At 32.9% G+C, this 15973-nt stretch overlaps 2 protein-coding genes across 3 annotated transcripts in view; one reads left to right on the top strand and one right to left on the bottom strand.

The window, feature by feature from the left end:
* The window catches only part of LOC100878886 (glycerol kinase 3), a 147873-nt gene that overhangs the window by 13987 nt on the left and 117913 nt on the right, over positions 1-15973 (top strand). The gene's annotated exons all lie outside the window — the stretch shown is intronic.
* The window catches only part of LOC100878665 (lachesin), a 127158-nt gene that overhangs the window by 63401 nt on the left and 47784 nt on the right, over positions 1-15973 (bottom strand). The window contains exon 2 of the mRNA XM_012282075.2: positions 15549-15640. Within this exon, the coding sequence (XP_012137465.2) occupies positions 15549-15618 (70 nt within the window). The 5' untranslated portion in view covers positions 15619-15640. The remainder of the gene's footprint in view (positions 1-15548; positions 15641-15973) is intronic.

Raw genomic sequence — 15973 nt, 5'->3', positions numbered from 1 at the left:
TGATTGTTTAAAATTTTTATGTACATAAATTTCTGAACTTCAAGATATCAAATTCCTACATATGTAAGTTTCTAAACTTGAAGATATCAAATTTCTACATATGTAAGCTTCTGAACTTGAAGATATCAAATTTCTACATATGTACATTTCTGAACTTGAAGATATTAAATTTCTACATATGTAAATTTCTGAACTTGAAGATATCAAATTTCTACATATGTAAGTTTCTAAACTTGAAGGCATCAAGTTTCTACATATGTAAGTTTCTAAACTTGAAGATATCAAATTTCTACATATGTAAGTTTCTGAACTTGAAGATATCAAATTTCTACATATGTACATTTCTGAACTTGAAGATATTAAATTTCTACATATGTAAATTTCTGAACTTGAAGATATTAACTTTCTACATATGTAAATTTCTGAACTTGAAGATATCAAATTTCTACATATGTAAGTTTCTAAACTTGAAGGCATCAAGTTTCTACATATGTACATTTCTGAACTTGAAGATATTAAATTTCTACATATGTAAATTTCTGAACTTGAAGATATTAACTTTCTACATATGTAAATTTCTGAACTTGAAGATATCAAATTTCTACATATGTAAGTTTCTAAACTTGAAGATATCAAATTTCTACATATGTAAGCTTCTGAACTTGAAGATATCAAATTTCTACATATGTACATTTCTGAACTTGAAGATATTAAATTTCTACATATGTAAATTTCTGAACTTGAAGATATCAAATTTCTACATATGTAAGTTTCTAAACTTGAAGGCATCAAGTTTCTACATATGTAAGTTTCTAAACTTGAAGATATCAAATTTCTACATATGTAAGTTTCTGAACTTGAAGATATCAAATTTCTACAGATGTAAGTTTCTGAACTTGAAGATATCAAATTTCTACATATGTAAATTTCTGAACTTGAAGATATCAAATTTCTACATATGTAAGTTTCTAAACTTGAAGGCATCAAGTTTCTACATATGTAAGTTTCTAAACTTGAAGATATCAAATTTCTACATATGTAAGTTTCTGAACTTGAAGATATCAAATTTCTACAGATGTAAGTTTCTGAACTTGAAGATATCAAATTTCTACATATGTAAATTTCTGAACTTGAAGATATCAAATTTCTACATATGTAAGTTTCTAAACTTGAAGATATCAAATTTCTACATATGTAAGTTTCTAAACTTGAAGGCATCAAGTTTCTACATATGTACATTTCTGAACTTGAAGATATGAAATTTCTACATATGTAAGTTTCTGAACTTGAAGATATCAAATTTCTACATATGTAAGTTTCTAAACTTGAAGATATCAAATTTCTACATATGTAAGTTTCTAAACTTGAAGGCATCAAGTTTCTACATATGTACATTTCTGAACTTGAAGATATGAAATTTCTACATATGTAAGTTTCTGAACTTGAAGATATCAAATTTTTACAGATGTAAGTTTCTGAACTTGAAGATATCAAATTTCTACATATGTAAATTTCTGAACTTGAAGATATCAAATTTCTACATATGTAAGTTTCTAAACTTGAAGGCATCAAGTTTCTACATATGTAAGTTTCTAAACTTGAAGATATCAAATTTCTACATATGTAAGTTTCTGAACTTGAAGATATCAAATTTCTACAGATGTAAGTTTCTGAACTTGAAGATATCAAATTTCTACATATGTAAATTTCTGAACTTGAAGATATCAAATTTCTACATATGTACATTTCTGAACTTGAAGATATGAAATTTCTACATATGTAAGTTTCTGAACTTGAAGATATCAAATTTCTACATATGTAAGTTTCTAAACTTGAAGATATCAAATTTCTACATATGTAAGTTTCTAAACTTGAAGGCATCAAGTTTCTACATATGTACATTTCTGAACTTGAAGATATGAAATTTCTACATATGTAAGTTTCTGAACTTGAAGATATCAAATTTCTACATATGTAAATTTCTGAACTTGAAAATTTCAAATTTCTACAGATGTAAGTTTCTGAACTTGAAAATTTCAAATTTCTACATATGTAAGTTTCTGAACTTGAAGGTATCAAATTTTTAAAGTCTCCTAAATTCATTTTACAGAATCATGAATCAGACACTCCATCGTTACTCCCGTAATACAGCATATATCAAAGATTTATGTTCACCTTGCGCTAACGTATGCCTTTAATACTGTTTGCGTTCTCCGAACCTCGATCCGTTTTCAATTGAAGGTAATAACAAACAGGGGAAACTATTTTCCGTCGAACGGTGGCAGAAACGAGGGAAAAGACTGAAAGACGAAACGGAAACAAAGGAAATGATCAACAAAACGGCTTCCATCCCGATTGCGAGGGTAAGACGTTACAGCAGGGGAGAAACGATGGCCATGTAAACGACAGGTAGATCGATAAAGTATAGCTCTCGGGGAAAATTTGTTGTTTCCCTCGCTAATGACAGAAAATTAATCCAACGAGCAACTGAAAGAAAAATAAACGTTGCGTGTTTGCAAAAAATTCTCATCTTTTTCAATATTTTTCGTTGAAAGATTCTTGCAGATACAGGTCGATCTCTTTTAATTACTTCCCTTTCATTTTTATAACTTTTTTCTAAATAAGTCTTACACTTTATAATCATTAGTATATACACAATTTTATAAAATTTTGAAATATATTATCCTTGCAAATAATCTCATGTCACATCTTTATCCTAACTTTTAAATATAATTATTTTACAACACAATGCTGCATATTTTTTTCCATAAGCAGTAAACCCTTGTGACGTAAATGTAACAGAACAAATATGCTACTCGAATTACTTATTGTGGTATAAAACTACAAGAATCTCCAAAGGCATTTTATCATTTATTTGTTTTTTTTCTCTCCGGGTTCAAGATAGCCACCTCGCGTAAAACGATGGTATCCCTGCAAAAAGTATGACTTTAATTAAAGCATGGAAGGATTTAGCGTGAGTTATTTGTTCAGGAAGCTTGGTGTCTTTTATGCTGAAGAAAATGAAGAGATTCACTTTGCGTGCATACTTCATTCTGAGCACAGAATTAACTCGGTTCTTTCTGTATATTGGCAGACTTTGATTTCATTCTTACGTTTGTTTTTATTTCAGAAATATTCAAATGGGAGCGGGAATTTTGTTCGGAGAAAAATGATTTCTGAATTTTATTTCAATATCTATTAATTACCAATTCTTCGGTGATTTTGCGACCTTTTTGTTAAATGAAAACGAATTGTATTTATCAAAGAATTTTCCATTACAAATTCACCGTGAAATTTTCCTGGTAGACGGGGATTAATTTCACTCGAATTCAGAATATAATGATGATAAATTTATTGGAATAAATATTGCTTTCAACAAGTAGGATATTGTAATCGATATTTCGATAAAATGTACGATGTTTAATGTTGCTCTTTATACTGCAAACATTTTCGTAACGAAAAAACGACACAGTCCGAACCTTTTCGAATCATTATAAATATATATTTTAGACTTCCAGCGTACATTTCATCCAATTTATTTTTCTGCATTCGACCGAAAACAATGAGCTGTTTCATTATAACAATTTCCTTTGTGTGCGGGCTCAGAGCAGCTCAATATTTCAGTATTTCGCTGCTTTCTAGCTTTTATTAAACATTTTGTACAATCTGGAAAAAAGTACACGAATCGAAGTTTCATTCGAACGGAAGTTTTTATTAATACGAAACTGTTTGGACCGCGGAGTTATTCTTTCGGTATAATATCCTCTTCCCTTGTCGATTGTTTTTACGGATCCCTGTTGTAATATTTTCTAACGAAATATTAATTTCATTCGATGATAGAGTGGTTACGAAAAAAAACGCGGCAAATACGGAGTGCATTTAGAACGGTGATCAACAAACACCGAAACGCAATTAATTAATTTCAGAACAGTGTGATATTATGGTAAAATGTTGTAGAGGTGACGTGAAATTATTTCCATAGAATTAAATTAAACGGGGTTTCATTTCAGTCCCGTGTACAGCTGTCTAAAATTAGTTGGAGACCATTTTGTAGTTACTACCCTCCTTTTTGGTACATGCAAACTTGTGTCGCTGATATTTCATTCTCTTTTTTTACTTTCTTTGAATAAATTTTACTGCAAAGGTCGGCACGCGACTTGTCAAAGACTCGCTATAAAATTGATTTATTCGCTGATAATTAATTCGATTTCTTTTATGAAAGCTGCTGTATCGACGTTATTAAAAATTACCTGTCGATCATAATTTGTTGCTGAAGTAATTTCGTTTACGGGAAGTTAATTACAAGGGAATGATTTGAAAACACGTTTTGGATGTAGTTTTGAAGTTTTTGCAAGGGTTTTTGGAAAGGACGAAGTCAAATTAGATCACAGAAAATTGTAAATGTTATTTTTAGGTTAGAACGTGTTTAAATTATTAAATTTCTGAATTACTAGTTTTTTGGATATTAAGTTCTACATTTGCAGATTAGTAATTTTTTAAATTTGTCAGTTTTCAAATTTTTGAGCTTCTATATTTGAATTTCTAATTTTATAAAATTGAAGAATTTCACATTACAAAAGTTAACATTTCTATTTTCCAAGTTACTATACTTCCAATTATCTAATTACCTAACATCCAAATTTCCAATTACCTAAATTCCCAATGTTTCTAAATATACAATTACCCAAACCCCCAAATTTCTAAATTTCCAATTACCGACATCCCCTAATTTTTAAATTTCCAATTACCTAAACCCCCAAATTTCTAAATTTCCAATTACCTAATGTTTCAAATTTCTAAAGTTCCAATTACCTAAATTCCCAAATTTCTAAATTTCCAATTACCTAATCCCTCAAATTTCTAAATTTCCAATTACCGACATCCCCTAATTTTTAAATTTCCAATTACCTAAACCCCCAAATTTCTAAATTTCCAATTACCTAATGTTTCAAATTTCTAAAGTTCCAATTACCTAAATTCCCAAATTTCTAAATTTCCAATTACCTAATCCCTCAAATTTCTAAATTTCCAATTACCGACATCCCCTAATTTCTAAATTTCCAATTACCTAACGTTTCAAATTTCTAAAGTTCCAATTACCTAAATCCCCAAATTTCTAAAGTCCCAATAACCTAAACTCCCAAATTTCTAAATTTCCAATTACCTAAACCCCCTAAATTCCCAATAACCTAAATCCCCAAATTTCTAAATATCCGATTACTTAATCCCCCAAATTTCTAAAGTCCCAATAACCTAATCTCCCAAATTTCTAAATTTCCAATTACCTAATCCCTCAAATTTCTAAATTTCCAATTAGCTAAATTTCCAATTACCTAATCCCTCAAATTTCTAAATTTCCAATTAGCTAAATTTCCAATTGCCTAAATCCCTAAATCTCTAATCTCCTAAAACTAAAAATCCCCCCAAATAAAATACGCAAATTAATATCTTAATTCCCAAATAAAAACGAAAACAATTTTGTACCTCCCGTTTAATTAAGCATCGCAAAAAAAATTCTCCAAATTGTTATCTCCAGGTATCTGATGAATCGCCGACCAATTGTAACGAAAAAAAAAGATTCCACGATACAGCACGCATTATTTGAAAATTCCGCGTTATTTAAATAAATCTAAAATATGAAACTCTCGCGTGTTCGCTGATAAATATTTCTATGAGAGTGGAATTTCACGGAACGGTCAAAATATTTGAAGAACTCTTCACATTTATATGCAGCGAATCAGTAAATCGAAAAATTGTGTTCATACGATATTTTAGCTCTTCAATATTTTTATACATTTTTATATTTTACAATCGCGACGTCGTTTTCTTTCGAATGAGTTAACAAAAAAAATTCTGTCGTTTTTTGATAAGTTTTCATGAAGGAAGTTTCGTGAAAGTTTTCCATAGTTGAATTTTCTTGAGATCTTTACTTTTTAGTGAGAATAGGTTTTCAGTTTCATTACTGTTTTACATATGACTTGGTCATTATGAATTTGCATAAGTTTTCATCGCTTTTGAAGTGAAATCGCTTCCTTATTAATATTTTATAATTAGATAATATTTTTAGGGATAATATTCTGTATTTAACTTGTCTTATATGTATATTTTGCTTTTCATAAACATTTTAGTTTTTACTGATATTTTATACATAACCTGTTTTATATGTATTTTGTTTTCTGCAGATATCTTGATTTTTATTGATAATATTTTGTACGTAACTTGTCATGTAAATACTTCACTTTGCACAGATATTTTAATATTTACAGAAAATATTTTATGGACAATTTCTCTTATGCATAATGTAAATATAAAGAAAGGTATACAGTGTCAGGTAAGTTGACACGAGAAAATAGCTCTCGGCTGTGAACTCACCAGACGTACTGATGTCAACCCACGAGTTGGCGCAGACTGTCGTGTATAGAAGAAGCTCCGATTGGTCAGAATAGAAAAATGGACGCCTCACATGTATTTTCGGAACAATTGTCTCTCGCGGTCACGCACACCAATTAGGCGAAAAACAATGACAGTCGGCAAACGTCTCTCAAGTGAGCGAGATAGCGCGAATCGCGTTAAGCAGTTGTTATTGTCATTATTATTCTTATGCGCCTGTATGTAACGCTGGAAGTGTTCACGGTGGGGATAGAGCTTCTTTTACTTTGGGTCCTCACGCGCCAACTCGTGGGTTGACATCTGTACGTAAATTATTACGCTTAAATTGAAAATTCACGCGTACCAAAAATACGAGAAAAATTAACAATATTTGAACTGCGAGTGCGTCACGAGTGCGTCATAGCTCACGCACCAACTCGTGGGACATCCGCACGTAAATTATTACGCCTAAATTGAAAATTCACGCGTACCAAAAATACGAGAAAAATTTGCAATATTTGAACTGCAAGTGCGTCACGAGTGCGTCATAGCTTATGTACCAACTCTTATGTTGACATCAGTACATCCTAACATATTTCTTCTCTGGTCTAACTTTTATTTTTCACATTTATTTACAACTTTCTTGTCATTTTTATTTCTCTCTTCCACAATTTTCAACGTTTCGATATTTTCCACTTGTCCATCCTGATTATTGAAGTTCTGCGGCTTCTCGTTTTATTTTTATCTTCTTTTTCTAACCTCGTACCCGTCTTTTCCGCTTTCCTGCGTACTGGTTTTCCCAGTATTTTCGATTGGTAAGCTTATCTTCTTCCCTTAAAACGATTTTCCATTTCATGTTTAGTTTTCTTAGTTTTCAATTTTTGTTGTTTCCTTCTGAACTATATTCGTCATTTTTAATCTTCGTCCCAATTGTTATTTTTCTTTTTTGGTCTCATACATATTCGTGTACGTAGGTTCTTTTGTTTGTTAATTTATGTTATTTTTTGAACAGTTTGCGTATGCGCTTTATTTGTGTATTTGTTTTTTCCAGCTTTTCTTGCTGCCGCTGGTATTTGATCCTTTTGTTTCTTTTGTAATAACGGGATATCGTTTCGAAACATGAATGAGAGGAAACGTAATCGGAAAATCGCTTCCATATTAAGAATATTCTGTTTCATAAATGTAAATGTCGATAATGGCGTGAACGCAAAGAGAAAAAGTACTCTATGCTTATATCGATTAAAACTCGTCATATTTTTACGTAGAAAGCTTTCATGAAACGAATAAATTATTTTTAAATGAACGTAAAAATATACAAAAATATTTACCGTAAAAATTTAGATCTTTGGTAACTCCGAAATTAATAAACTTGGAAAAGATATATACAAATTCCAAATTTCCACATATAAAAATTTGAAAAACTATTAAAAAGTGAGATTCCAAATTTCTAAACGCACACGAAAATAAATAGAACGAAATAGTCTAATGAGAAATTTCAGCTCCCGTAATTTAATTCTGGAACATCCGAGGGAGGCCAGCTAGGGCTGTCAATGAAATATGCAGATCCAATTAATTATTACTTTTTTGTCGGTTGAAAGGGGAAAAAAGCGAAAGGTAGTGCTGTCAACGAGAGAGAAATTGCATTGATAATTTTTCATTCTTTTTTTGTCACTCCACGTCGGGAATATAATTTTCTTCATGGCTGTCAAAATGAAACCGTTGAACGACACTCGAGGAAGTTCGTAAGTGGCAGGCTAGAATTGATTCAACTTAATTTATTCTTGAGTTTGACCGTGTTGAATAGCCTCCCTTTCGCTTCGTCGTTCGTTAAGCAACCGATAAGCAGAAGTTCCCAATTGGCCGGAAGTCTCCTTTCAACACCTTGCACGTACCTTCAGGATCTTATTTATCCCTTTCACTGTTGGCCATTAACGCTCGATATTCGATACAACGAAAATACTCAACCCTTCGCCCTCTTACTTTGCCACAACGAACTTGTTATTCTTATTGTGAACAATTTTTCAAGTACCCGATGTTAAGGGTGTTTTCACTAAATTTCATTCTTGAAATAAACGAATTTATTTCATTTAACGAAATGTACTACTGTATGAAAGCTCGTTAATTAGTAGCTTGCTGGTAACTTAATATTACCTATTGTGAACAATTTTTCAGATACTCGGTGTTAAAGGTGTTTACACTACATTTCATTTTTGAAATAAATGAATTTATTTCATTTAACGAACTACTGTATGAAAGCTCGTTAATTAATAGTTTGCTGGTAACTTAATATTACCTATTGTGAACAATTTTTCAGACACCCGATGTTAAGGGTGTTTTCACTACATTTCATTTTTGAAATAAATGAATTTATTTCATTTAACAAACTACTGTATGAAAGCTCGTTAATTAATAGCTTGCTGGTAACTTAATATTACCGATTAATTTTTATTTATTTTTTTTTTTAGGAAAATTAAATAATGAACAAATTTTGCAAATTACAGCGAAAAATTTTTTATAATTGAATGGTACTTCCACGAACAATAGTTTAGAACTATAGTTTCATCATATATTGAAATGTATTTTGCGATGTCCATTTTTTCGAGTGTTCTTCGAACAAAAGCAGAGTGCACGAACACATCCGTTTAATTTCAGCATTATGAAACTTTTAATGAATATTTTTGTACGCGTGTGAGATGTTCAGAAAAACTTGCTTGGTTTTTTTTTATTCTGGTGGAGTTCGGGCTTTTTAAGTACGGTCGAAATTCCCGGGAGCGTCGTGAACCCCCTTTCTTCCCTGAACGCGTGTAATGCTTGTAGTAACCATAAAAAGGCGTCGATTCAGCGTGTGTCAATGACTATTGCACGTGATTCGAAATTCCAATGAGTTACTCAGCACACGTGATCGAGAAACTTATGGAGAATCATTAGCTATAGGGTGTGTAGAATCTAATCAATTTATCAAATATTTTCAATTCTTGTGAACATTTAGAAATTCTTTCGTTTTTATATTTTTAAATTATTAAGTTCGTGAAGTTTCCAGCTTTGGAACATAAAGGATTTATTTATAAATGTGGAAATTAGTAAAATCGTTGAACTCGGAGAATTTGGGGTAATCGAGGATTTTGGTAATTCGGAAATCTGGGGAATCGAAATTATACGGAAAGCTTAGTTGGAAAATTAGCTCATTGTAAAATTGATAAGTTTTACTTAAATTATATTGACATCTGAACCCAATCTTCATAAATCATCAATTCCCCGCACAAAACAGTTATGTTCCCTTATGTTCTCTTCAGTTCGTTTTAAATAATACATTAAATCATGACATAATTAATATTGTATGTCACACCTGGACAATCTGTTAATTCATTCCGCTCCTACAATAGAAACATCCACACAAGGTCGACATATTCGAAAAGAAACTCCATCTCCACATCTCCAAATATTATATTTTTCGTTCCTAACGATATCCAATTAATAACAGAAAAGACTACGTCCCCACGTACTTATTAATCCGCGTCATTAACCGAGCATAAAGGACGTGTTCATAAATCCGTGCTTAATTAAGACCACTTCTGCTTCGAAGATCATCTCCAAGAAACGCGGTTAATTAATGTTGCAACATACTGCGACGCAGTTTAGCGGACTTCTGGTCGATCAATCTAAATCGATGCACAAAGAAACAGCGTTGTGTAAGTCGTCCCTCTTCCAAGAAAGCCGGTCTTATTGCGTGGGCGTGCACCTCCCTACGGAACAGCTCGGAATAACCGCGATCGCGAAACGGTAGTTTCACGATCACAATAAAGCCTCGATGCTTGTTTCAAACGAGTTCCACGTCGCGCCAACTATTCGATGTAATCGCGACTTTGCCGGCGTTATGTATCCTCGAGGATAACTTCAACGCGGCTGCATATACACCCTTGTAAATTGCTTGGAAACGTTGCCTGCGAAATCGTTAAAGAATCGGTCGAATTTGCGAATGGTGTATGCAGATTTTCGACGAGCTTTTCTTCGACGCGTTAACGACATGTTTAATTACTGCAGACGGGAGCCTGAATGAATTTGAACACTTATGAATATGTTTCGGAATGTTTTGTAAGAATTGTCGTCTTATGAAGATTTAAATAGGATATAAGATATAAGATGAAATATAAGATTCAATAAGATGTAATATAAGATATAAGATAAAATATAAGATTCAATAAGATGTAATATAAGATATAAGATTAAATAATATAAGATATAAGATCTTATAATGTTACAAAAATAGGAACGGACGAATTGTCAAGGTTTCATCAGTGCACTTCTCTTTCCTAAGGGAATTTACATCATGTCAGGAACTGGTGCCACTGTGACTGATTTGTCGTTGGAAAAAGCAAATAGACTCTTTCCAAAAGACCAAAATATATGCCAAATTTCTAGACTCCCATATCTCCATATATGCACATGTGCACATCCCTAAATGTCTGGACCACCATATCTCCACATATGCACATGTCCACATCCTTAAATCTCTAGACCTTCATATCTCTACATATCCACATGTCCACATCCCTAAATCTCTAGACCCCCATATGTTTACATATCCACACGTCCACATCCCTAAATCTCTAGAACCCCATATCTCCACATATGCACATGTCCACATCCTTAAATCTCTAGACCTTCATATCTCTACATATCCACATGTCCACATCTCTAAATCTCTAGACCACCATATCTCCACATATGCACATGTCCATATCCTTAAATCTCTAGACCTTCATATCTCTACATATCCACATGTCCACATCTCTAAATCTCTAGACCACCATATCTCCACATATGCACATGTCCACATCCCTAAATCTCTAGACCTCCATATCTGTATATCCACATGTCCACATCCTTAAATCTCTAGACCTCCTTATCTTTACATATCCACACGTCCACATCCCTAAATCTCTAGACTCCCATATCTCTAAATCTCTAAGTTCCCTAAATCCTGAAATCTTCACATGCTTAAATCCCTACATCCTCAATACCTAAATCACCTAATCCCTACATCTCCAAATTACTACATTCCCAAATCCCTACATCTTGAAATTCCGAAATTCCCAAATTTGCAAATTCCCGAATCTCTAAACCCCCAAATCGCTTACTCCCCAAATTCGTAAATCCAAATTCCTAAATCCCCGAATCTATAGATTTGCACACTTCCAAACACTGAAATCTTCTTTCTTGCTTACGACATCTAGAAACATGGAGAGCTAGTAATTATTTGATAATTATGAATTAAAATGTTTCCACTACCGGAGGAACGAAACGACTACGATAAAACATTTGGTCCGTTGCGCGAAAACTCGCGAATAATTGATTTCATACAAAGCAAAGCGCAAGCATGGTTACGCGAAGTCTTCTGTGCAAAGGTTATTGCGTTTGCTCCAATTATTCATTAACTTTCACGGAAGATTTAACGGATAATGAAGCGGAGGAAAAGTTGAAGCGAAGTCGCGATTCATCCGGGAGTGTACTTCAAGAGGTCACGATACGAGCTTTCGTATTACACGCTTTTCAGAAGAAGTCCGACTCGAGGGAGAGGCGAAGTAGTAAAGCGAGAAATTGAGAGAAGGCAGTTGCCGTTTCTCTTGTATTTATCACCATAATCGAGGAGAAGAGGGAATCCGAATTACCGGGACCTTTTCGAGATAGGATCCTCGATCGTTGGTCTACTTGTTGACATCGTTTCGAAACGAATCGTTTCTTCGATCAAACGAATAATGAATGCTCTTCTGCGGAACGCAAATGGCGAAACTGTAGCAAAGTAATTCTTTGGAACGGTGGTTCATAATTGGTCTTGAAGTGGTCATTGGGTTTGAAATATGGTTTACGTTTTAAAATTAAGTCTTAATTCTTCAGTTTGTATCTAAATTATATTTGCATGAATACTTCAATCTTTAAAACCTGTTACTCTAAAAGCTGGTATAATTCTTCTGAGTTAGCCTTTAGCTTACAATATTCACACTTGAGGCACTCATGGTTCAACTGTGACAAATCTTCCTCAAATTTTTAGTACGTTTCGACTTGTAATTCGAGTCCAATTACAACTTATTTTTAGATAGTCAAGAATTGCTGAATGTAAAATTGACGTAATATTTCAACTTTCTTCACGTGTTATAATGTTGTAGCTGTGATTAGATGGTTCTAACTGACGTACTTAACATAATATAACATAAGTGGTTAAAACTATGAACATCTTCCTCTGTCACAAAGTAGTACCAATGTACCAGGTAATAATTCAGCACATTTTCCTTCTTCTCAAATTTAAATTATTTTACCAAAATAAAATTAAGAATCATTAAACGGTATATCTGATGAAGAAAATAGAAAACTGACGTTTATTACAGATTTCCTGCCACAGTTTCTCTCTGTGGAAAGAAAATTAGGCTTGCATTCCTCCATGTGGTTTTTCCATTATGCCAGCTAATAATATAGGAAGACATTTTTGCGTGAAGCGCATTCATTCGCAAAGGGGAACAATGCAGACAACGGTTGAACGGTATTTTGTAATTAAATGCTGTTTCGCGTCGCGGAATCATCATTGCGTCTCCTCGAGTTCCTTTGTTGAAAACTGAATTCCGCGCATTAAGCGAATAGAACGGCGCAGTTATAAACTTATCAGATAATGCGGTAATACACCTAGCTTTGCATATATTCTTTTGATCCCAATTAAACGAAAAGAATAAAGTGCCGGTTGGTAAATTGAGCTGAAAATTTCGTGGAAGAATGCCTGAGAAAACTGTGTAAAAAGTCATGCGCGAGAGATGAAATTTTCGAATCACTTCAAAGCGGGGGACTTCTGAAAATCTTTCGTGTCTCTTGAAACTCTCGAACACCTTGAGAGTTTTGAAAGCGTTCGAGCTCTTTATCTTCTTGAATCACTTGAAATATTAGCGATTGGTGATAATGGAGCACGGTGGTGTAAATTGTTCGTGAAGATGTTTTAGAGATTGAGGGCAGGTTCTGAGGATTTGGGGAGTTTGGGAAATTTTGGAATTTGTGATTTGGAATTTTAGGGGATTTGGGATTTGGGGAGTTTGGAAGTGTAATAGTTGGGAATTTAGGGAGCTGAAGATTTAAGGGTTTAGGAATTTAGGGATTTGAGGGTGTAGGGATTTCGGAAATGGAAGAACTTGGAATTTAAGAATTTAAGAATATAGGGCGTTGAGAAATTGAGGATTTTGAAAATTAAATATTAGAAAATTACATAATTTTAGGAATTTAGAAATTCAGGAATTCAAGAATTTAGGAATTCAGAATTTTAAGAACTTAGGAATTTATGAATATAGGAATTCGGAAATTCAGCAATTCAGGAATTTAGGAATTGAGGAATTGAGGAATTCAAGAATTCAAGAATTCAGAAGGTTAAAAATTAAAAAATTTAAAGATTCGAAGTTTTAGAAATTAAGAAATTTAGTAATGTTAGAAGTTAGGAATTCTCAAATTTGCACATTTTCAAATTTAGGATTTCAGAAGTTCAGGAATTCAAGATTTTAGAAGTCCAAAAATTCAAGAATTTACAAATTCAGGAATTCAAAAATTCAAGAGCTATAAAGTTTATTAACACATGAATTCAGGAATTCAGAATACAAAAATTCAAGAATTCAGAAGTCCAAGAGGTTCCAAGCGTTCAAGAATTCCAGAATTTAATAATTTAATCATTCAAGAATTCACGAATTTAATAATTCAATCAATCAAGAATTTAAAAATTTAAGTATTCAAGAATTAAGGAATACAAGAATTCAAGAATTTAAGGATACAAGAACACAAGAATATAAGAATTCAAGAACACAAGAATTCAAGAATACAAGAATTCAAGAATACCAGAATTCAAGAATACAAGAATTCAAGAATACAAGAATACAAGAATACAAGAATTCAAGAATTCAAGAATACAAGAATTCAAGAATTCAAGAATACAAGAATTCAAGAATACAAGAATTCAATAATACAAGAATTCAAGAATACAAGAATTCAAGAATACAAGAATTCAAGAATACAAGAATTCAAGAATACAAGAATTCAAGAATATAAGAATTCAAGAATACAAGAATTCAGGAATTCAGTAATTTAAAAATACACAAATTCAAGTATTGAAGAATTCAGGAATTCAGTAATTTAAAAATACACAAATTCAAGTATTGAAGAATTCAAAAATTCAGTAATTCAGGAATTCAGGAATTCAGTAATTAGCAATTAAGGATTTAACAATTTATCAGTTGACTATTTCAGAAACTAATCAAGTAAAAAATCATTAAGCACAGAAAATTCACTATCACAAAAATTCAGGAATCTTATAAGTTTGAAACTAGGACGAAGAGATGATCGACGCGGTTAACCGTATGGAACTTTAACGAGTCGTGTTTTCTTGTTCATTTCGTGCAAGTTCGTTCGGGATTTGGATGAAAAAAAAGTAATATTTCAGCGGCAGGGAAGATCGTAAGGCCAATATAGGCGTGTATCGTCTGTGACAGCGTGCGTTTCAAAAGCGGATTAGTTCCGGTATTGTATTTACAGGTGGTCGTGAAGTGAACGGCTTAGTTGCAAAATTGCATCGCGATGCATCATAACTCGTGGTATTTCGTCGGGCTCGGTCGGTTTTAAAATTCCCGTGGAAAGAACTTTCCTCGGTAATTGACGCTCTCAAAACCGGCTGCTGCGTTGCCGAATATCCTCCAGCAAAGAATAATTTTTGTTTTTCAGCTTTTTTCTCTTTCTACCGCTTTTTCGCGATCGCGTAATATGCGTCGGAAAAATGAGAACACCGTCAGTTTCATTAATAAATCGATCTCGTTGTTCCCGATTGAATTTCGACACTTTTTATTTTCATTTTCGACGATGTAATTCGAACTCTGTAAATCAAATTCCCTCCCCTGTCGATAATACATTTTATAAATTAATCTCTTCGTAAATATCGCTTTTATCGGTAATATCGTATTTCCGCCGAATATTTATTCATTTCGGTAATGAATGTTTACGCATCAATGACATTTTTTTCTCACCCTCAAAACGCCTTTTTATTTCCATCTTCTGTTTTGTTACTATTAAAAATTCGTTAAAAAACTTGATGAAGTTCAAAATTTAAGATTGTTGGTTGAGAACTTTCAGTTAACGTTTTGTAATTTCTTTTGCGAGGAACTTACCGAAAATATCGTTCGGGTAAATTAGAAGAGCTATCAACACCACTAGAAGTGTTTTTTGCCGATCCACCATTTTGTCACAGTCATCGATCCACCTGAAACAACGGAAAAAGTTAATTAAACCCGCGAAGAGCGAAATAACTAATTAATTATACCAGTTATTTGACTTTACGTATCGAAATTTCCCATTGTCATAATCTGAATCGATGATGCATTTTTTGGGGCGCACAAATTACTGAACGGTATTAACGAACAACGAACGTGATCTTCCGAATCCTTGTACATTTTATCAGGCGTATTAGATCGGCCCGGGATGAAACGGCAACGGGTCGTTAATTAACAAGAAATCGGTAATTGAAGAATTCAAGCGATGGTATCCGTATGAAATTCTGATGGAACGATATAGTGATCGGGGAATTCGCAATCTG

The sequence above is a fragment of the Megachile rotundata genome, chromosome 8 (assembly GCF_050947335.1).
Source record: "Megachile rotundata isolate GNS110a chromosome 8, iyMegRotu1, whole genome shotgun sequence".
NCBI lineage: Eukaryota > Metazoa > Arthropoda > Insecta > Hymenoptera > Megachilidae > Megachile > Megachile rotundata.
This window is presented reverse-complemented; position numbering and strand designations above follow the sequence as displayed.